The sequence below is a fragment of the Littorina saxatilis genome, linkage group LG8 (genome assembly GCF_037325665.1).
Source record: "Littorina saxatilis isolate snail1 linkage group LG8, US_GU_Lsax_2.0, whole genome shotgun sequence".
Lineage (NCBI taxonomy): Eukaryota > Metazoa > Mollusca > Gastropoda > Littorinimorpha > Littorinidae > Littorina > Littorina saxatilis.
The window spans coordinates 64214492-64238542 of record NC_090252.1 but is presented as its reverse complement, the minus strand read 5'-3'; the positions used below and the strand labels follow the sequence as shown (position 1 = coordinate 64238542).

The window sequence follows — 24051 nt, the reverse complement described above, 5'->3', positions numbered from 1 at the left end:
AAGTAAATTTAAATGTGTGTTTTTTTTTAAAAAAACCCTATCTTTAAGCTGTTGATTTAAAAATGTAAGAAAAAAGAAAAAAGAAAGAGGGAGAAGGAAAAAAAAAAAGAAGAAAAAGGAAACTGAGCTGAACATTAGGAATAAATTTATGTTATGATTATTTTTATTTATTTATTTATTTAAACATATTAGTTTACTGATAAAGTTTGTTGATTTAAAAATGTACACATTTGACAGAGAAAAGAAAAGACCTATGAAGAAGGTTTGCTCCAAGCCACACACCAAAAAAAAAAAAAAAGAAAAAAAAGGGGCAAAAAATAATTGTAGTAGCAAACCTGCATGCAACTGAGGTTTAAAAAAAACAACAAAAAAAAAAAAAAGGTTGTTTCGTTTATACTGCAGGAATGGGTTCAGACGACGAAGCATCACTGACAGTGTCGGCGTCAGACGCTGTAGTGGCCTCGCTGGCATTATCGTCTATAGCGTCATATTGGTTTGACCGGACTGACCGACGTGTGCAGGGTCACCGGTGTTCATGGCGGTCTCCGTGTTCCCGCCAGCGAGAGAAGGAGGAGGGGCGAGGGTGGCGGCTGGCGTCATGCTCGGCTGTTGACCGCTCCTTTTCCTCTTGCTGTGGAGCGCGACGCCGAGACCGACACCGAGACAGGCAACAGCTCCCGCCACACCAAGACCGACTGCCAGCCAGTTTGTAGCGCTGGCTTGTGATGACTTGCTTGTTTCTAAAAAAAACCACAAAATACCACAATTAGTTTTTTTTCTGTGAGCAAAATGCTTCATGATCACTTAATTACTAGACTTTAATTCTCTAACAGGTGTGAAGGCACGGTTTTCCTACATTGTTTCATGTCTACTTTGTAGCACGAGTTTAAAGTAAACCAACGTGCTAGTTCCCAATAAACATGCCAGAACTGGGCCATTTCTGTTTTTTTGCTGGCAATTTTGGCAAAGCTGGCCATAAAAAAAACAATACTGGGCCAATTATGGTTTGCCAACAAAGGCCCAGTTATGGCTTGCCATTACTGGACCATCTATGGCATTCCAGTAATACTGTCGGCCAGTAACATTCCTTAGTTGGCCCACTGTTGGCACGCCATTGATGGCCCAGTGCTGGTTTGCCAGCATTGGGCCATCGGTGGCGTTTTGCTGGCAATTATAGGTGGGGTTTTGCTGGCACGCCAGCACTGGGCCAAGTCTGGATTATTGCCGGGTTAACCAAGCAAGAAGATCTGCGAGAGCACAGCGGTATGACTTTCTCTAGTGGAGTGACGTAATCTACAAACTAATGTCGAAACAGTTTGACGTCACTCGTGATGATGACGCATTGTGAATTAAACCCGGCCCGCGGTGGTTCTGCAGATGTCCGCTTATTTGTTTTGCATTCAAGGAATTTCCAAAGCACCTTCTTCGATTGCAGTACGCGTCCGATCTCCTCCGGCTAGAAGCAAGCATGGTGAGTTTCACAAACAGTTGTGTGAGCAGATCGTCGCAAAGGCACTAGTATCTTCTTGTTCTTCTCCTCCGTTGTCGGTCTTCTTTTCACATTTCTTCTGCTGGACGTTTGAGTCAGTTCGCAAAATATTATGAGTTATTTCTACTATGCTGACTGTTAGCAAATGATAACAAGACATGTCGAGAAAAAATATATCAAGCATGAGCCTTTTAGACGAATGCTGATATCGTTTGTGAGACATGTCTGTTATCATTTGCTAACAGTCAGCATATTAGAAATAACGGTTTTATTACCGTTTAATTCGACCAAAAGAAATTTCGAAGCGACTCCGCGAATTAGACAGAACAGCCGCAATGGGAACTTGAGGGATTCTACCTGATTATGCCTGTCAGTCAAAGAATGCTCGTGACCTGAGTCAGCCAATCAGAGTAACACACCTGACGTGATGAATATTCACAGGTCAAATGCTTTTGACACACAACAATCTCACAAGATAAACCATGTTGAACATGCGTTTCGGTTTCTTCGCTTTTTCTCGTTGAACAGAGAGCGACAGATTTAGAACCGACTCCAGACGGATAGGAAATGACGTAAAGATACATTTGATGTAAAGCGAGTGACGCAATTTCACTTGATTTTTGCGAACTTTATCAGATTTCAAGTGAGCGGTCGGCATTGCACACTCAGACGATGGGCGGTGCCTTGCTGTTCCGTAACGCAACCCACCGACAAAACTCGTTTTTCGGTATTTTTTAGATAAAGAGAGTATTATCTGACAGCATTTGAAGTGTCATTCTTTAGAATAAATCACGCTGATATTGTTGAATTACATTTGTACTTTGTCTTGTTAATTTTTAGTGTGATAAACAAAAAGGGCCCCTGCCTGAACGTTATAACATTTAGAGGGTCACCTAGAATCCGTCCTGATTGGTCAAAAAGCCATATGGGGCACTGAATTGGTAATAAAATAGATTATAAGAAGTCGTCCTCTCTGTAAGAATGCCTCTGCGCGTGTGCCGTGTGTGTGTGTGTGTGTGTGTGTGTGTGTGTGTGTGTGTGTGTGTGTATGTGTGCTTGTGTGTGTGTGTGTGTGTGTGTGTGTGTGTGTGTGTGTGTGTGTGTGTGTGTGTGTGTGCCTTTTTCCTTTCTTCGTGTGATTGGTTTTGTTTTGTCTCTGTCAAAATAAAAGCACCATAGCCATAAACACCATACTTGTAACCAAACAAATTGCATCTTGTGAATGTTGACATTGGGTATGTGTCTATTCACTCCAGGACTAGGATTTGTGCAAGTGTCTGACTGCCAAACTGGATAAGATGCAGCGCGCCTGGGTCTCAGTTCCTGAGAGAAACGCAGGAGAGCTATCCGAGACAACGTAAGTTTCGCAGGTTGGATCAAAATACGTATTCCCGTTGACCCCTTTCTTCTGCTTGGCGTTTGAGTCAGGTCGCAAAATATGATAGATTATAAGAAATCGTCCTCTCTGTGACAATGCCTCTGTGTGTGTGTGTGTGTGTGTGTGTGTGTGTGTGTGTGTGTGTGTGTGTGTGTGTGTGTGTGTGTGTGTGTGTGTGTGTGTGTGTGTGTGTGCTTTCATGTTTCAGAAGGTGAGTGGCAGGAGGACTTCAGAGTTTTAATGGCTTCACAAACTTACCGTAGGCTCCGACGTTGCGGATGCGAACAGAGAAATGACAGAATCAAGACAATCCTACGGGAGTTTACTGGGAAGTGAACAAGAGACATTCCTGCCTTTGGTCATCATGTCTCCAGTGTGAAATTCGGAACGCTGTACAAATAAAATAAAACAGTGAGCAACTGAAAACAAAGCGTACGTTCCAGTAATGCTTCGAGAATGAGTCGTTGCTGTTCGGAAGCTTTACATTTGTTTTTTTAATCTATATTACTGTATTGTTGTTGTGCCCGCTATAACTGCGTTTGATGACGATATTCTGTCAAAACCACTGCCTTTACTTGCCAGATAAGTTACGCGACAAATGTAATCAGCATTTCAATTGCATTTTACTGATAAATTTGACAAGTATGCATATGTATTGCTAATGTACAGCTTGACGGCTTTGACCTTTGCTTTATTTGCGCACGTCTTGCTGCCAGCAAGAGTTGAAAAGTCCATAGATGTGGTGTATTTTGTCATTATTATTACATTCACAGTAAAAATGACAAAAAAGCATATTTATAGACTTTCAACAATCATCTATGGGCTGACAAGACTGTGCAGGTTGAGTACATGAATAGAGCCGTCATTCTACCAGAATCAGTGGTATTGGTACATTTACTGTAACTTATTGGCATTTTGCTGGCAATGGTAATGGCAGAAATATGGCAATTTGCCGGGCCAAGAGTGGCCCTGTAATTTCAGCAGGTAAAGGGCCAATAACAAAACATATATTAACAAATGCGGGGTTTTATATGAACCTAAAAAAAACCGGCAAAATGCTGGATAAATGCTGTTTTTTTATGGCAAGCCATCAATAAGCCATCAAATAAATGATGGGTTTTTGCTGGCAAAATTCTGGAAAGCCATCAAAAAGCCAGCAAATAAATAATGGGTTTTTGCTGGCAAAATGCTGGCAAGCCATCAAAAAGCCAGCAAATAAATGATGGGGTTTTGCTGGCAAAATGCTGGCTTGCCAGTGATAGCCCATGAATTTGCCAATGTGCATACGGGTAATATTCAGCAATGGGCCTATGATCGCAGTAGTTCTGGCAACTGGCATTGCCATCAAAAAGCCATCAATGGCCCAGTTCTGACATGTTTATTGGGTTAACGACGCTGCACATGTGCTGGCCTAGACTACTCGTTACTGACGCTGTACATGTGCTGGCCTAGATTACAAGTTACTGACGCTGTATATGTGCTGGCCTAGACTACTCGTTACTGACGCTGTACATGTACTGGCCTAGACTACTCGTTACTGACGCTGTACATGTACTGGCCTAGATTACAAGTTACTGACGCTGTACATGTGCTGGCCTAGACTACTCGTTACTGACGCTGGACATGTACTAGCCTAGACTACTCGTTACTGACGCTGTACATGTACTGGCCTAGACTACTCGTTACTGACGCTGTTCATGTACTGGCCTAGACTACTCGTTACTGACGCTGTACATGTGCTGGCCTAGATTACAAGTTACTGCCGCTGTACATGTGCTGGCCTAGATTACTCGTTACTGACGCTGTACATGTGCTGGCCTAGATTACAAGTTACTGACGCTGTACATGTACTGGCCTAGACTACTCGTTACTGACGCTGTACATGTACTGGCCTAGATTACAAGTTACTGACGCTGTACATGTGCTGGCCTAGACTACTCGTTACTGACGCTGGACATGTACTAGCCTAGACTACTCGTTACTGACGCTGTACATGTACTGGCCTAGACTACTCGTTACTGACGCTGTTCATGTACTGGCCTAGACTACTCGTTACTGACGCTGTACATGTGCTGGCCTAGATTACAAGTTACTGACGCTGTACATGTGCTGGCCTAGATTACTCGTTACTGACGCTGTACATGTGCTGGCCTAGATTACAAGTTACTGACGCTGTACATGTGCTGGCCTAGATTACTCGTTACTGACGCTGTACATGTACTGGCCTAGATTACAAGTTACTGACGCTGTACATGTACTGACCTAGATTACTCGTTACTGACGCTGTACATGTGCTGGCCTAGATTACAAGTTACTGACGCTGTACATGTGCTGGCCTAGATTACTCGTTACTGACGCTGTACATGTACTGGCCTAGATTACAAGTTACTGACGCTGTACATGTGCTGGCCTAGACTACTAGTTACTGACGCTGTACATGTACTGGCCTAGACTACTCGTTACTGACGCTGTACATGTGCTGGCCTAGATTACAAGTTACTGACGCTGTACATGTACTGGCCTAGACTACTCGTTACTGACGCTGTACATGTGCTGGCCTAGATTACAAGTTACTGACGCTGTACATGTGCTGGCCTAGACTACTAGTTACTGACGCTGTACATGTACTGGCCTAGATTACAAATTACTGAAGCTGTACATGTGCTGACCTAGATTACAAATTACTGACGCTGTACATGTGCTGGCCTAGACTACTAGTTACTGACGCTGTACATGTACTGGCCTAGACTACTCGTTACTGACGCTGTACATGTACTGGCCTAGATTACAAATTACTGACGCTGTACATGTGCTGGCCTAGACTACTAGTTACTGACGCTGTACATGTACTGGCCTAGACTACTCGTTACTGACGCTGTACATGTACTGGCCTAGATTACAAGTTACTGACGCTGTACATGTACTGGCCTAGACTACTAGTTAATGACGCTGTACATGTACTGGCCTAGATTACAAGTTACTGACGCTGTACATGAACTGGCCTAGACTACTCGTTACTGACGCTGTACATGTGCTGGCCTAGACTACTCGTTACTGACGCTGTACATGTACTGGCCTAGATTACAAGTTACTGACGCTGTACATGTACTGGCCTAGATTACAAATTACTGACGCTGTACATGTGCTGGCCTAGATTACAAGTTACTGACGCTGTACATGTGCTGGCCTAGATTACAAGTTACTGACGCTGTACATGTGCTGGCCTAGATTACAAGTTACTGACGCTGTACATGAATACGCCTAGATTATAAGTTACTGACGCTGTACATGTACTGGCCTAGATTACAAATTACTGAAGCTGTACATGTGCTAACCTAGATTACAAGTTACTGACGCTGTACATATACTGGCCTAGATTACAAATTACTGACGCTGTACATGTACTGGCCTAGATTACAAGTTACTGACGTTGTACATGTACTGGCCTAGATTACAAGTTACTGACGCTGTACATGTGCTGGCCTAGATTACAAGTTACTGACGCTGTACATGTACTCGCCTTGACTGCTACCGAACGACGCTGCATATGTACTGGCCTAGACTACAGGTTAGTGTCGCTCTACTAGTAGTCGCCTTGACTGCTAGTTAATAACGCTATACATGTACTAGCCTTGACTACTAGTTAATAACGCTATACATGTACTCTCCTTGACTGAATTACTGCGAGCAGAAAGGCTGGGTCTACCTTCCCTTCAACAGGAAAGGTCACCACCTGCCGCGCCCCCTCAGACCCATGAGGCTGCTGCGTCGCTAACGCAGTCAGCAGCCGCATATACCGAGACCATGTGACCTGCCAATGTGGTGCAGTTGGTCACCTCACACACGTGTTTGAAAGCTGCAGTGCCCTTAAACAGGAGATGGCTGATCTTGTTCAATACAGAACGGAGACAGCTGCAGGGCCCTTAACCAGGAGATGGCTGACCTTGTTCAATACAGAACGGAGAAAGCTGCAGTGCCCTTAAACAGGAGATGGCTGACCTTGTTCAATACAGAACGGAGAAAGCTGCAGTGCCCTTAAACAGGAGATGGCTGACCTTGTCCAATGCAGAACGGAGAAAGCTGCAGGGCCCTTAACCAGGAGATGGCTGACCTTGTTCAATACAGAACGGAGAAAGCTGCAGTGCCCTTAAACAGGAGATGGCTGACCTTGTTCAATACAGAACGGAGAAAGCTGCAGTGCCCTTAACCAGGAGATGGCTGACCTTGTTCAATACAGAACGGAGAAAGCTGCAGTGCCCTTAAACAGGAGATGGCTGACCTTGTTCAATACAGAACGGATAAAGCTGCAGTGCCCTTAACCAGGAGATGGCTGACCTTGTTCAATACAGAACGGATAAAGCTGCAGTGCCCTTAAACAGGAGATGGCTGACCTTGTCCAATACAGAACGAAGAAAGCTGCAGGGACCTTAAACAGGAGATGGCTGACCTTGTCCAATACAGAACGGAGAAAGCTGCAGGGCCCTTAAACAGGAGATGGCTGACCTTGTTCAATACATAGCGGGGAAAGCTGCAGTGCCCTTAACCAGGAGATGGCTGACCTTGTTCAATACAGAACGGAGAAAGCTGCAGTGCCCTTAACCAGGAGATGGCTGACCTTGTTCAATACAGAACGGAGAAAGCTGCAGGGCCATTAAACAGGAGATGGCTGACCTTGTTCAATACAGAACGGAGAAAGCTGCAGTGCCCTTAAACAGGAGATGGCTGACCTTGTTCAATACAGAACGGAGAAAGCTGCAGGGCCCTTGAACAGGAGATGGCTGACCTTGTTCAATACAGAACGGAGAAAGCTGCAGTGCCCTTAATCAGGAGATGGCTGACCTTGTTCAATACAGAACGGAGAAAGCTGCAGTGCCCTTGAACCGGAGATGGCTGACCTTGTTCAATACAGAACGGAGAAAGCTGCAGCGCCCTTAATCAGGAGATGGCTGACCTTGTTCAATACAGAACGGAGAAAGCTGCAGTGCCCTTAAACAGGAGATGGCTGACCTTGTTCAATACAGAACGGAGAAAGCTGCAGTGCCCTTAACCAGGAGATGGCTGACCTTGTTCAATACAGAACGGAGAAAGCTGCAGTGCCCTTAAACAGGGGATGGCTGACCTTGTTCAATACAGAACGGAGAAAGCTGCAGTGCCCTTAACCAGGAGATGGCTGACCTTGTTCAATGCAGAACGGAGAAAGCTGCAGTGCCCTTACACAGGAGTTGGCTGACCTTGTTCAATACAGAACGGAGAAAGTTCTTAACACCCTTGACTTTTTCCGACCCCACCCATCACTCGGACACAAACTGATGATGATCCTAGCTACCACCCTGAGCACTTCATCTGTCGCCAGTTGGTTCTAGACCGATTCCTAGCACGCCCAGCTTGGAAACAACAAAGACAATAAACCCTCGCCTGGACGAGGCAACAGCCGGCGATGGGAACCAATCCAAATGTGCCTCCAGACATACAGTTTTGTGAGACATGGCTCCCTGGATGGCTGAGGCAGAAGCCTCCAGGCAAGCCGAATAACCAAATTGCCTCCAGACTCAGATAACTTTGGAGCAGAGGCTACAGCTCCACAAGCGTTTCAGACACAAAATGTGCCTCCAGACATGCATAGGACCTTCGACTGCCGAGGCTGTGGCATCTAAGGCTCTTTTCAACCAAACCGCCTCCAGACAAACCACCAGACAGCAAGGCACTGGATCTCCAAACTAACTCCATGACTCTCCTTGGAACAACCTCCGGCTCGGGTGCCTCGTTGACGCTGTAAATGTAGTTGAGCGCGACAACCATCCATTCCTTCCGGTGGCCCTTTTCTTTTCTTTTTTTCCTTTTTCTTTTTTTCCCCCATATAAAGTCCGGGTTAAACTCGGGTACATGCCCCTAATCGTTTTACCATGAGAGCGTTAAACATTACTCATCATCACTGCTGGTTACTGACGCTCTACTAGTAGTCGCCTTGACTGCTAGTTAATAACGCTATACATGTAGTCGCCTTGACTGCTAGTTAATAACGCTATACATGTACTCGCCTTGACTGCTAGTTAATAACGCTATTCATGTAGTCGCTTTACTGTTAGATTATAACGCTACACATGTACTCGCCTTGATTGCTAGTTAATAACGCTATACATGTAGTCGCCTTGACTGCTAGTTAATCACGCTCTACATGTAGTCGCCTTGACTGCTAGTTAATGAGGCTCTACATGCACTCGCCTTGACTGCTAGTTAATGACGCTCTACATGTAGTCGCCTTGACTGCTAGTTAATGACGCTCTACATGTAGTCGCCTTGACTGCTAGTTAATGACGCTCTACATGTAGTCGCCTTGACTGCTAGTTAATGACGCTGTACATGCATTCGCCTTGACTGCTAGTTAATGACGCTGTACATGTACTGGCCTTGACTGCTAGTTGATGACGCTGTACATGTACACGCCTTGACTGCTAGTTAATGACGCTCTACATACACTCGCCTTCACTGCTAGTTGATGACGATATACATGTACTGGCCTTGACTGCTAGTTAATGACGATATACATGTACTGGCCTTGACTGCTAATTAATGACGCTGTACATGTACTGGCCTTGACTGCTAGTTGATGACGCTATACATGTACTGGCTTTGACTGCTAGTTAATGATACTATGCATGTACTGGCCTTGACTGCTAGTTAATGACGCTGTACATGTACTGGCCTTGACTGCTAGTTAATTACGCTCTACATGTACTCGCCTTGTCTGCTAGTTGATGACGCTGTACATGTACACGCCTTGACTGCTAGTTAATGACGCTGTACATGTACTCGCCTTGACTGCTAGTTAATGACGCTCTACATGTAGTCGCCTTGACTGCGCTATGCATGTACTGGCCTTGACTGCTTGTTAATGACGCTATACACGTATTGGTCTTGACTGCTAGTTAATGACAATCTGCATGCACTCGCTTTGACTGCAAATTAATGACGCTATACAGGTACTGGCCTTGACGGCTAGTCAATGACGCTGTACATGTACTCGCCTTGACTACAGGGCTATTATAAACTTGTCAGCCTACCCTTCACAGTGCCAACAGGGTGAACCTTTGCCTTGTACACGCCTTGATCAGTCACACTGCCGTTCACATAACACCGGTACTGCCGCTCCGAGTCCTCAAGGGTCAGCCGTCGTGATAGTGAACTGGAATAACTATGTGTGTAGCACGGGTTTGTTGATGGCGCCGGTTGACGTTGCGTGAAGTCCGCTGTGGGGTTTCCTGTGACGTAGGACTGCCAGTCCGCAGCGTTTTTGTCCTTGAATTCCCAGACCCAGTTGTGCTGTGAACGAAAGACAACCTTTAGTGTGTCCCAGACCCAGTTGTGCTGTGAACGAAAGACAACTCTTAGTGTGTCTCACAACACGGACGTGACAGGCGTTGCCACCAGGAAGCAACGGGAGATCCCAGTCCTGTGAACAAGAACCATTGTCATCATTTTCACGCGGCGCGGTTGGCCTAGTGGTAAGGCGTCCGCCTCGTGATCGGGAGGTCGTGGGTTCGAACCCCGGCCGGGTCATACCTAAGACTTTAACATTGGCAATCTAGTGGCTGCTCCGCCAGGCGTCTGGCATTATGGGGTTAGTGCTAGGACTGGTTGGTCCGGTGTCAGAATAATGTGACTGTGCTGCGACTTCTGTCTTGTGTGTGGCGCACGTTATATGTCAAAGCAGCACCGCCCTGATATGGCCCTTCGTGGTCAGCTGGGAGTTAAGCAAACAAACAAACAAACAAATCATTTTCACGAGTTTTCATTCACAAGCACCTGGGAAATAAATCTCATGTTCCCCAGGCAATAAATCCCCGGTTACCATAGTTGCAGGTTATACATGGATAATCAAAAGCAAACCCAATAGAAACGCTCGGGGATTCTTCGGCTCTTTTCATTGGTGTTTCCCCAGACCTAAACAGACGACACGACACTGCTTTGCAAAGTTCCAAACACGAACTGGCAAACTGGCAAAAGTAAACAAAAAACAAAACTACTTCATGAAAGGTCATACATTTATCAAAAACAAATGAAACCTAGCGATATGTTTTGTCTTCTTACAAGTGCGTGTATTTGTGTTTCGATACACAGACGTTCGGAGAAACACGAACGTCAAGTTCAAGTAAAACGACCCCTGACACACACACACACATTTTGACCCGTGCACAAGACGTTGTATCGATAAACGAAGCACAAATAAGAAACAATAATAAAAGCAAAGAAAATAGCAACAATGCAAACATCTAACAAAGCCGAGCAAGCAGAATGACAGGTCTAATGAAAAACAAAGAGGTACTGAGTCGGAAACAAGATCGCGATTCTTTCCTTCCCTGCACGACGCAAATCTTCTGTGACCTTTGACCAAACGTAGCTTCCACATTCGATCACTCAGCTTAATATTTACAACAGAAAGCCGAGGGGGTGGAATACCGAGATGAACCTACAGAACTGTGCATCCTCAAACCTGACATATTCATCCCAACATTTAATGAACTCAAAAACACAGAAAGTTGCTTTCACACGCCAGCTTTGATTGCCAGTGGTTATCAAACCGGGACTCGTGTGGTTATCATCACGGAACCCGTGTTTCAAAGCATGGCTCCCTGGGTTGATTGTGCACTTATTTTCTCACAACCAAAATGATGACGCTGTACATGTACTGGCCTTGACTGCTAGTTAATGACGCTCTACATGTACTCGTCTTGACTGTTAGTTGATGACGCTGTACATGTACACGCCTTGACTGCTAGTTAATGACGCTCAACATGTACTCGCCTTGACTGCTAGTTGATGACGCTGTACATGTACACGCCTTGACTGCTAGTTGATGACGCTGTACATGTACACGCCTTGACTGCTAGTTAATGACGTTGTACATGTACTCGCCTGGGCTGCTAGTTAATGACGCTGTACATGTAGTCGCCTTGACTGCTAGTTAATGACGCTGTACATGTACTGGCCTTCGGCCTTAGTCAATAAATATGAAACACAAGACGATATGCTCCCCTTCGGACCGACAAAAAAGCTGGTCTGTCAACAAAGCTGGTCTGTCAGCACCCATCTTATAATGTTAAATGTGTCTCACAATAAGGACATGTGACAGGCGTTGCCACCAGGAAGCAACGGGATATCCCAGTCCTGTGAACAAGAACCAATGTTAAATGCGCTCTAAGTAGCCCAGGCTGGCACGGGAGGCTCAACTCGCCTGATGGAATGAGGGTGGAGATTTGTCCGATCTCCCAGGTCAACTTATGTGCTGACCTGCTTGTGCCTTATCCCCCTTCGTGTGTACACGCAAGCTCAAGACCAAGTGCGCACGGAAACGATCCTGTAATCCATGTCAGAGTTCGGTGGGTTATTGTAACACGAAAATACCCAGCATGCTTCCTCCGAAAGCGGCGTATGGCTGCCTATATACAAGTACAAGTACACTCGTGCTAAAACATGCGTGAACGTAGGAGTTTCAGCCCACGAACAAAAAAGAAATAAAAAGAAACTCCCACGTTCACTCATGTTTTAGCGCTAGTGGACTTTGACGTGTATTCTCCGTCCTTAAGAAGCTTCGTGAAGCCGAATTCGGTCTCAATTAAGCACGGGCTTATTCACGACTTGCAGTAGGGTTTGGGAATTAGTGCATGGTGGCCAAAGTATCATTATTTCATGTTTGTAAACAAAGGGTCGTAATCGCTTTACGTTTTTTCCGCCCTTGAAAGTGATTGTGAATCTTTCGCTGTTTCTGCGGAAAGAAAAATCGTGTTTTCCACGCGGTGTAGCATGTAAGAATTTTGTGAAAGAACGTTTTACCAAGAAATTATTTCGTATAGTGAGTCGCTGTAGCTACAGGTTACGGCAAACATGGCTTCTGTGTGCTGATCAGTCCTGCGAAGCAGTCCATCATGAAGTGACGTTTCAACGTGCTTTGTCCACGTGATTTTAACCGAAATGTCATTGTCAACCCAACAAACCTTCATCTTGGTTCTGTTACTTATGCTAGTTCATGGGTTCATGCAAGTCGTACACACATGTGTCGGCTAATACATCTGTCTGTATGTGTCTAAACATGAGTCTCTATACATTTGTCTGAAAGTCGCAGCTGTTGATCTTACCTGCGACGTGTTGTGGCGTGGTCCAACAAACTGGCCACAGGTCAATGTAATTGTCTGCCCAACAATGCAACAGTCAGTTTCTGGCACGTCCATAGTGATGTTCCCTGGATTCCCTGCAAACATATAACACACTGGACGGGGTTACAACAGGGTCATGGTGATGGGCCCTGGGTTCACTGCACACATTACACACAGGACGGGGTTACAACAGGGTCATGGTGATGGGTCCTAGCTGGGTTCACTGCACACATTACACACAGGACGGGGTTACAACAGGGTCATGGTGACGGGTCCTGGGTTCACTGCACACATTACACACAGGACGGGGTTACAACAGGGTCATGGTGATGGGTCCTGGGTTCACTGCACACATTACACACAGGACGGGGTTACAACAGGGTCATGGTGATGGGCCCTGTGTTCACTGCACACATTACACACAGGACGGGGTTACAACAGGGTCATAGTGATGGGTCCTGGGTTCACTGCACACATTACACACAGGACGGGGTTACAACAGGGTCATGGTGATGGGCCCTGGGTTCACTGCACACATTACACACAGGACGGGGTTACAACAGGGTCATAATGATGGGCCCTGGGTTCACTGCACACATTACACACAGGACGGGGTTACAACAGGGTCATGGTGATGGGCCCTGTGTTCACTGCACACATTACACACAGGACGGGGTTACAACAGGGTCATAGTGATGGGTCCTGGGTTCACTGCACACATTGCACACAGGACGGGGTTACAACAGGGTCATAGTGATGGGTCCTGGGTTCACTGCACACATTACACACAGGACGGGGTTACAACAGGGTCATAATGATGGGCCCTGGGTTCACTGCACACATTACACACAGGACGGGGTTACAACAGGGTCATGGTGATGGGCCCTGGGTTCACTGCACACATTACACACAGGACGGGGTTACAATAGGGTCATAGTGATGGGCCCTGGGTTCACTGCACAAATTACACACAGGACGGGGTTACAACAGGGTCATGGTGATGGGCCCTGGGTTCACTGCACACATTACACACAGGACGGGGTTACAACAGGGTCATGGTGATGGGCCCTGGGTTCACTGCACACATTACACACAGGACGGGGTTACAACAGGGTCATGGTGATGGTCCCTGGGTTCACTGCACACATTACACACAGGACGGGGTTACAATAGGGTCATAGTGATGGGCCCTGGGTTCACTGCACACATTACACACAGGACAGGGTTACAGCAGGGTCATGGTGATGGGCCCTGTTTTCACTGCACACATTACACACAGGACAGGGTTACAACAGGGTCATGGTGATGGGTCCTGGGTTCACTGCACACATTACACACAGGACGGGGTTACAACAGGGTCATGGTGATGGGCCCTGGGTTCAATGCACACATTACACACAGGACGGGGTTACAACAGGGTCATGGTGATGGGTCCTGGGTTCACTGTATATATTACCTTTCCTATTTAGCTTATTGTCCATGTAACGTCTCAGCTTCATTAATCAATCATATCAATCAAACAATTAGTTAGGGGAAGGGCTCCTAATATGGACCGGCTCCTAATATGGACCACCTCCTGTTCTGACAAACTAACGGCGCTAGAGCTCTCAAAACAATGTCATTGGCTGTATTCACCCTCTCTGGATAACTTTCACATGTCAGAACAGTTGCAGAAACACAAACCTCAAAACCGTTAGGCTTTTTTTCAATTTTTTTTCACTTTTGGCAGGGTTCACTCTAAATTTGCCGCCTAAAACGGACTCGTTTCTGTCCACAGCCAAAGCTTTTATCACACACAAATTGCTGAATATGACAGCTAAAACCGTATTTGTTACATTTTAGCAATGTTGACCCCGAGTTTCTACTGCAAACAAAATATAATAGAACAATCTCAAAGTATGTGTGAGTCCCCTAATATGGACCACCTTCAACAAATCGAAGAAAATAAAAACTAAATGCTATTTTCATTAGTTAATTCAGAAGCTTGCTGGAAATAACCTATAACTAGCCTTCGAGATTTAAAAAAAATATCACAAATAGGCTTCTGTTCGTGGAAGTTGATAATTTCACTTATTTTCACTCTGTTTTTGATAAGCTTCTTTAGTTTCCTGGTGTGCTTCAAATAATGCTCTCATCAACCCGAAACAGATAAATCTAAAGCATAGTTTGATTAGTCTGACTTGCACACTAAGTTGAATTGTGTTATTTTAAAGTATAGGGGGCCTTTTACAGTGATTCGAGAAGGCCGCTTCAGTGGTCCATATTAGGCGCCCAGTTACTATAATATGGACCTTTTTTAATTTTTTTTAAATTTTTGCTTAATATCTATCAAAGCTATTTCACTCTAATTAGGCTTAACGGTTAACCTAAGAGACAAGGACTACCAAACACAAAATGAAACTTCTTCGCAAGAAAACAAGCTAGTTATTAGCATGAAACAGAAAGTGGTCCATATTAGGAGCCCTTCCCCTACGTGTCTATGTTCACTCACCTGGAATTACTACAGTCTTCGCATTTCTATAATACGTAATTACACCGTTAGTCGATACACGAGCATTGCAGGTGTACGTCCCGGAATCCTCACAGTTGGCAGTTGGGAAGCACAGCCTAAGGAACTTTTCCTTCAGGGTTCCCCTCACGATGGCTCGCTCAGGTGTCTGTGGCACGCGTGATGCTACTCCGTTGGCGATAGAGGGCGATTCTTTTGCTACCGTTTCAGGTTCAGCTCCGACATTGGGGATCAGCACCCGTCCAATTGTCAAGGCAACCACTTTTCCGTTAGGAGGAACATTTGGCATGCCACAGTTGATAAATAGGGGTCTTCCACTGATGATCAGCGGTTGGAGCGGTGTAGTTTGTAAATATGAGGGGCCACTGATCAGAATACCATCTGCAACATTACACATCGCCATGAGTTAAAGATCGATTCATTTATTGATTGATTTGTGTATCAATTTATTTATGTATGTATTTATGTTTCTATTCATCCCAGCGACGATAATACATGATAAAGAAGCATCCTTTGTCGCAAAACTGTGGCTACAGTAGGGGACATAAGTTCATCAAACTTTGGGAACATACTAAATTAAATACGGTGCGTGTCCTAGGACTATTCGTTTTTTGAGCAAACGCCACCCACAAGGCCGCTTTGTTCGGGTAGAAATTCCGTAGTTTCCAAGTTTATGGATTTAGCTCGCGCGAGAAGATGACGTCAAGAGGTTTGACGTCAATGCATCATGACGCCATCCCCTTTCTGCGGTCTTTCTCACGCGTGTGTGTGTGTGTGTGTGTGTGTGTGTGTGTGTGTGTGTGTGTGTGTGTGTGTGTGTGTGTGTGTGTGTGTGTGTGTGTGTGTGTGCATTTTGTGTACACAAGTGTCAAGTGTGTGTGTGTGTGTGTGTAAGTGAGAAAGAGAGAGAGGGAGAACTTGTGTGTGCGTGTACGTATGTGTGTGAGTGTGCGTGTGTGTGTATGTGTGGGTGGGTGGGTGTGAGTGAGAAAGAGAGAGAGGGAGAACTTGCGTGTACGTATGTGTGTGCGTATTGTGTGTGAGTATGTGTGTGTGCGTACGTGTGCACGTGTGCGTTTGTGTGTGACTTGGGGTGTGTGTGTGTATGTGTACACATATACACACACACGTACGCACATACATACACACGTATGGCACGGAAGCACGGACACACACACACACACACACACACACACACACACACACACACACAAGTCGTATATATAGATACTCAATCTCGAGAATATTCCAGACCGAACATGATACAACTAAAATTAGATAAACTGTCCATGGACTAGAATAGTGACATTCTCTGTGACGTACATCAAAAGCGCCGATGCACTTAATCCAAGCGAACGCCACGAACCCACGACTCAAAACAACGTGGTAAACAACTTGTTTTGACAGGACTAGAAAGTTCACCTGCATTCTCGTCCAAACATAAATATTGTGTTTACAAAATATAATATCGGTACTTTCCCACAAAGTACAAATAAGTCAACTACATGCAACACACAAAACTGAAGCAAAGTTGAGCAACGGCAGCGTTTCCTACCAGCAAGTAGCCTATGCAGGGCAGAGAACATTGCAGCGTTGTGATACAACTCTTCATTTGTTTCAGGAAAGGACGTCCTTACAAATTAACATTACAACTTTCTGATAAGAAGACATAGTGCATAGTGTACTCTAAACAAGAGGTTGTGCTACCACAGGAACATCCCGATAATTGAGTGGAACAGGATTAAAAAGTGTTCCAGGGCTGCAGTGAGGAAGTACATGTTTTTTTTCTGTCATTGACCTAAATAGCTTTCACAAAGCCAGTAAATGAGAGATAATGGTCAATGGTCTTCTTGGTGACCGGTCATGCCCAAACACGCGGAGCTGGTGGCCAGCAGGACAACGTGTCCCTGGAAATTATCATAGACTTCAGAGTGCAAGGAAAATAACCTCATGTAAAGTTGTGTGAGTGTGACCATCGTGACGCCCATATCTTTAACGTTTAGTCGTATGATAATTTTAAGAATATATCATGATACTCAAGCTCTAGGATAGGTTAATGACTGTAGATAAGCTTTGCCGTAATAATTATGCTGATACAGGTTAAAAGTGTGTCTGTGTGTGTGTGCGTGTTTGTGCGCTCGTGTGTGTGTGTGTGTGTGTGTGTGTGTGTGTGTGTGTGTGTGTGTGTGTGAGGATTGTACAAGATCTCCTTCAGGGACAACTGCATCAATAACAAATAGTCATTTTATCTGTTTGCCTTCTTTTGAAAATTATACATGAAGTTGATATGATGCATTAGTTTTAACTCTGTGTGTGTGTGTGTGTGTGTGTGTGTGTGTGTGTGTGTGTGTGTGTGTGTGTGTGTGTGTGTGTGTGTGTGACGGAGTGAGTTAGTTTGTGTTACTGTTTGTCGATTTCTTACGGGAGCCTTGAAGGCTTTGCCTCTTGTTTTTATTGTGATGCGGTTTGACCCCCCCCCCCCCCTTCCACCCCCACGTTGTTTATCATACGTCCTTCTAATTCTATGGCTGTCAGTGTTTTTAAGTTTTGATCAGAGAGTCGTCACTGTTGCCCTTCTGAACAGCGCGTTCTTAGCAAAAAAAACTCCGTATGATATACGTCTTGAGCCAGGCGAGTGCGTTTATATTTACCTGTTGAACTTATAATTTATTACGGATCAAAGTCAGATAAAATCAACACACATATACACACACACGTACGCACATACATACACACGTATGGCACGGAAGCACGGATACACACACACACACACACACACACACACACACACACACACACACACACACACACACACACACACAGAGGGATGCCCAAATCTTCAGCCGGGCTAGTAGAAACCGTCTTACAACTCGCCCGGCTGGCCAATTAAAAAAATTCTGGTCAAATGCATCACTTGTGGTTGTAAAATCGAGTTGCAAAGCCATAAACAATGCATATGCGGGAACTGTGATATGTACCGGGCCAGCGAAATTGCTGGCGGGCTAGTGACTTCAAGTTCCTTGGAGTTACTCACCCGGCTGGCGAGTTAACATTTTGAGATTAGGTCATCCCTGCACACACACACACATAATTATACACACATACACATACACATACACACACACACACACACACACACACACACACACACACACAAACGTACACTGTAAACAAACTGTGCTTCAATCGGACTCGCGTACCTTGTGCTTGAGTGATGACGCTGAGCACCCATGTCATCAAGACAGAAAACTTGCTCGGACTCATTCTGTTTATTCGTCTAAGCTCCACCGATACCTGACCCGGAATAAACGTCCAGAAAACACTTCATGGCTTGTGACCGCCACTGAAAACGTCTTCTGGGTATAGCTGTCTACCACACATTTCTAACCTCTACGTTCTTTTGTTACTTGCTTTCAGCTGACGACGTCATGTAACAATGACGCACTTCGCATCATCGTGCGCCAGTGAAGACTCGATCTTTTACTTTTAGTCTTGGTCGTTGTCAGTCGAGGCTGGTCGAGACTATTGTCCGTGTAGAGCCCCGTCCATAGATCTTTATTATCATTCTAGTGCCCTTTATGGCTATGTGACCAATCAGGACTGATTCTAGGTGACCTGTTAAATGTTATAACGTTCAAGGCGGGACCCTTTTTGTATAACGCATTAAAAATTACCACGACAAAATAAAAATTAATATAAAAAACATCAGGGTGAATTGTTCTACTGAATGTCACTTTTTGACATTTTTCTCATGCAATTTACTGTGTAAAATGTGCTAAAAAGCAAATTCTGTCGGTGGGAGGGAAGAATGGCAAGTAAGTTTAATACTGAGTAAAGGGAAGCAACTCTTTTTGGTGCTGTCAGTAGCAGACTACACCTATGTGCTTTTGGCAACATGGCAAACAAACCTGCCATCAATCAAGAAGATCTATAAAAAAAAACCTATACACATCAAAATTCATGTCTCCCAACACCCCCACTGGCCTTTTGAACAAGGTTCAGTTAGAATTAGATGTCCGGTTTTATTTTTTTAGACGGGGCCTGGAAAACTTTGAAAAAATGACCAAAGACACCTTCGAAGTGAAGATGGATCAAACAACAGGGAAACAATACGTAATCAAACGGTTTGATGAACTTACCAAGAATCACAGAGCTGGAGACGAAGAACTTGTGACTGGAGTCATGCCAGAGACTGGGGACAGCAGCTGTCCAGTCAGTGTACAGCTACAAGTACCTGTCTCTGCTAAATCCAAAGTGTGAGCATCTTTGGCAATTCTCTGTCAACACGTTCCATGGAGATGACGAAACATGGTATGACAACAGACCCATGGGCGTCCACACTATGAAGAAGTGAGCTGTTTCAATTGTCGCAGATATAGATCTACACAAACCACATCGTGCGAGCGACGGGTGCAACACTACTCGCAGACAGAACTTCAGTCCAATTCAATTGACATTATCAGTGTCACCGGTCACAAAACTGTTAGATCTAACTCCCTGCAACCGTACCAAAAAGCATCCACCGCCAAAAAACTAGAGATGGCAGCTGCTATGTCGTCAAAGCTCACAGAGAATAGGCAGTTGGCACTGCTCCCAAGTCATACTTCGCGGGGATAACCAGCCAAAACTTCGAAGGGAAGCAGAATCGAACAGGGTCGTCTCGTTGCATCGGCGACTGTCACAAGCCAGCAGACGATCCGACAGGACGTGGAACTCAGCAACGACGAGGTAGCAGCTCTTTTCGATCCGGAATACGAACCTGCCATGCCTCCAACGAGACCAAATCCGCCAATGTTCCATCACTGTGACCTCTCGCATGCAACGATCAACATTCCCACCGACATTTAACCGCATTCAACTGCGCATGCGCAACACAAATGTGCAACATTTGAGATGGCTCTTCCCAGAACTGTCCGTTCCAATTTCGGACTTTCAGTTTGTTAGCATTTTCGAGTCTGTGTTCTGGTTTTTTGTTGTTGTTGAGTGTTTTTATGATACTATGCACAGAAAAGAAGGGACACGTTGTGAATTAAACTTTTTGGGAAAGATTACTTGAAAGCTGAAAGTGTGCTGGATGTTTGTTTTGTTTGCTCTGTTTACCTTGTAACCAACCAAGCCAAAATGGCGACACTTTACTTGCAGGGTCGCTTCGGGTATTATGTTTGTTACCACGCACGGATAATAAAACCGTTATTACTAATATGCTGACTGTTAGCAAATGATAACAAGACATGTCTCAAAAACGCTATCAAAATTCGCCTAAAGGCTCATTTTGATATCTTTTTTCTCGACATGTCTTGTTATCATTTGCTAACAGTCAGCATATTAGAAATAACTCATAATATCCCTTGACAGGATCGCCAACTCCGCGCGTGCGCCAGCGATGTCTCTGTTTCGAACTCCCGTCTGCGGCTGCGAGAGGTTTTAACAGTATCTTTACTTCCGGTGCAGTCTTTCAACACATGGAGAAGAAGGAGAATTTCGAAGGGGAGGTGGAGTTTGTGGCTGAGGTAAGTGAAAAGCAAACAAAGCAATACAAAAAGATCATTGCTGATGATTGAAATGAGTCATGTGAATCAACAATAAAGATTGATTGTGGACGGCACGTCATTACTTTTGTTTTTAACACTTGAAACGCAAGAGCATCTGACCCACTGGAAAAACCGAAGCTGTGCACGCAAGCTGATCAGCAGATCGTTTTTCTGCAGAATTCTCGCTCACATCGGCCACTATTTTAGCTCAGCGAACCGACAAATTTGCAACAGAACAATTTGTGAATGTTAAAAATTCGGCTGTAGATTTATAGATCCCTTTCTATTCCATGGTTGTTGTTTTTTCAGGGGGAAAGTAGTACCGACATCTCAATCGCTGAAAAGATGACAGCATCACCACAAAAGAAACTGCAAGAATTGCCAAAAGTAAGTAAAAATATTACAGAATCTATGTAAAAGACTATATGAAAATTTAGAACTGGAACAACAGATATTCCAGAAATAACCTATAAGTGATATATATAACTGAACCATTGATTGATTTGAATGTACATCATGCATGGAAGTTAAAAATGGTGCAGGAACTGAAGTCAGATCAACACATCAAAATGATCAGTGCAATATATTTGTTTTCTCTCCCCTCCAGCATAATTCTGTTTTGATATAATTATGCTTGATGTCTTCTGTTGTTTTTAAATTCATTGTCACTTCTAAATTGCATGCTTTATTGCAGAACGCTTGTGCATCCATCAAGAATGACAACTGCCTTTCACCGGAACTCAGAGAGCTTGTCGACCAATTCAGTAATTGAAAAGTAAGTTTTTGAGTAAGGCGGTATAACAAAAAATCAGCTTGCAAAGTCCCAGTACCTGAAAGATCACTTTCCATCATAGTTTTCGAGCAAAAATACTGCTTCGTTGCACAGAGAGGCTACTGTTTAAAAATATTTTAGGTACATGCCTGCCACTACAATATTTCATGTGTTTTTTAGGATCATTAATAGCACAGCCACATGTCATAGTTGTAAGACATGATAAGGATTCATGAAAGTGGTTTGTCAACACGTTCTATAACGACAAATGGAATACAACATTTAATATGTTCACATCCATTCATGTAAAGTGTAGTTTTTGGGTTGTTGTCGTGTGTTGATTTTGATTGTGTGCATGCATCTACATCTTCAGTTTCACTCTTGGGTTGATTTCTGCTATATTTGTATGTTTTAATTATAATATTTTATTTTCTGTGTTTTAGGTGCAGATCTGGAAGAGAAACTTCTGCTTCTTCGTGACTGCCAGGTTGGGAATGCTGCCAAGGAGAAGGCGTGGGCCAGGTACTACTCTGCTTTTTCAACCCAGCATTCAGGCATTACTGAGTTGACAGTATCCCCTGCAGCTTCAGCCTGGATTGCTTTGAACATTTTTATACTGTTGGTGTCTTAAAGGCCTATGAAGAAAAACTAGGGAACCAGTAAGTGCATTAGAAATCAAAGAGGATGAAGAGGACAATGCAAAGTATGTTGGAGGATGTGTTGCCAAAAAGCTAAAACAGAGAGTTTGGTGTCTCCAAAAGAGTGCGTACAGAGATGAGAAATTGCAGTGTTTGGAAGCCCTGACTTGCGCACCTGAATCCTACAGTGAAACCACCCCTGACATGACAAGCATGCTGAACAAGGGCAAACTGACCTTTGTATTGCAGAAGTGTCTGTCCATGCAACACAGAGAAGAAATCTTAAACAGAATGAGGCAAAGCGTTGATGATATTAAATAACCAAAGGGAAGTAATTGCTCTTTATTCAAATGACATGACTGTGTGATAGAGTAAGCGAGAGTTGTACAAAAAAACCTTTTCTCCTGGCACCTGAGAGAATAACAAGCATTGAAATATACAAGCGACTTTCATCTTCTCGTGCCAGGAGAAAAGGTTCCGTACAACTCTCGCTTAATCTATTAGTTTACACATGTTGTATGCATAAAGAGCGATTACTTCCCTTTGGTGATTTGATGTCCATGGAACAGATTTTCTGGGAAACCTGTGCATCAACACACAGGCAAAAGCAGAACAGTGGAACAGTGATGCTGTTCCGGTGTGTTTTTATGACACTTTGTATTCATTTGATCTTTCACAAGCTGTTCAAGAAGACACTTTGAAAAATGTTCATCTGGGTGTTTTTTTAAATAAGACTCCACCACAAACTGAAGACAATGATGGACAAAATGAAATGTACATGGAAAGAAAAGAGTTTGACGAAAAAGCTGAAAACATACAATGTTGGACGAAATGTACATGGAAAGAAAAGAGTTTGAGGAAAAAGCTGAAAGCATACAATGTTGAGAACAATCAGGAAGGATCTCTGTAGTGTGTTGTGTGTGATCTTTCTTCATGCAGTACAAACTATCCTATCTGATCAAGTGCATGTACATTGAATTTGAACTTCTTGATTGTTGACTTAGGTGTCGATTTTTGGTGTTAAAATCTGCTGTCGTTAAAATGTACTTCTCTTCCTATTCAGGTCAGTATTGTATCACATGGCTTGTTCAGTGCCCGTTCTGTATTTTCATGCATTAGTCCATGTAAATTTAAGTCTGCAACATGAAAAATTGAAACATTCATTTTGCTGTGGTTCAAACCTTATTTCTTTTTGTACTTGTTCAAGATATAATTTTGACAGCGAGATATTTTGCAAACAGTTTTCATTTCAAAATCAATTGTCAGCCACTTGATAAATGTCTTGCATCGATGCGTCTGATTGTTTTTATGTTGACCACCATGTACACTGGAATTTGCTTTGCTTTCCTAATAGAACATGTTCAGTCGCATACCAGCAACACTTTGTTAACGTTTGAATGGAATTGGAAGTTGAATGAACGGAAATAGAGCATATGTATCTTTGGTCACAGTGACACACACCCACACACCATACAGTGACAATTACTGCAGGGCCGGACTATCGGGGGGGGGGGGGTGTGGTTATGGGGGTTGCGCACCCCCCTAGCCTAAACATGTACCTCACTTATTTAAAAAAATGTATT

The 24051-nt window shown here is 44.2% G+C and overlaps 1 protein-coding gene across 1 annotated transcript; it reads right to left on the bottom strand.

The window, feature by feature from the left end:
• Positions 1–477: 477 nt before the first annotated feature.
• LOC138974129 (uncharacterized) lies at positions 478–18944 on the bottom strand. Its single transcript, XM_070346822.1, has 5 exons — positions 18728–18944; positions 15510–15908; positions 13001–13113; positions 9929–10187; positions 478–740 (listed from the first exon to the last, which is right to left on the bottom strand). Exons 1-5 carry the CDS (start codon positions 18789–18791, stop codon positions 478–480), a joined length of 1098 nt encoding a protein of 365 aa, XP_070202923.1. The 5' UTR covers positions 18792–18944.
• Positions 18945–24051: the final 5107 nt, after the last annotated feature.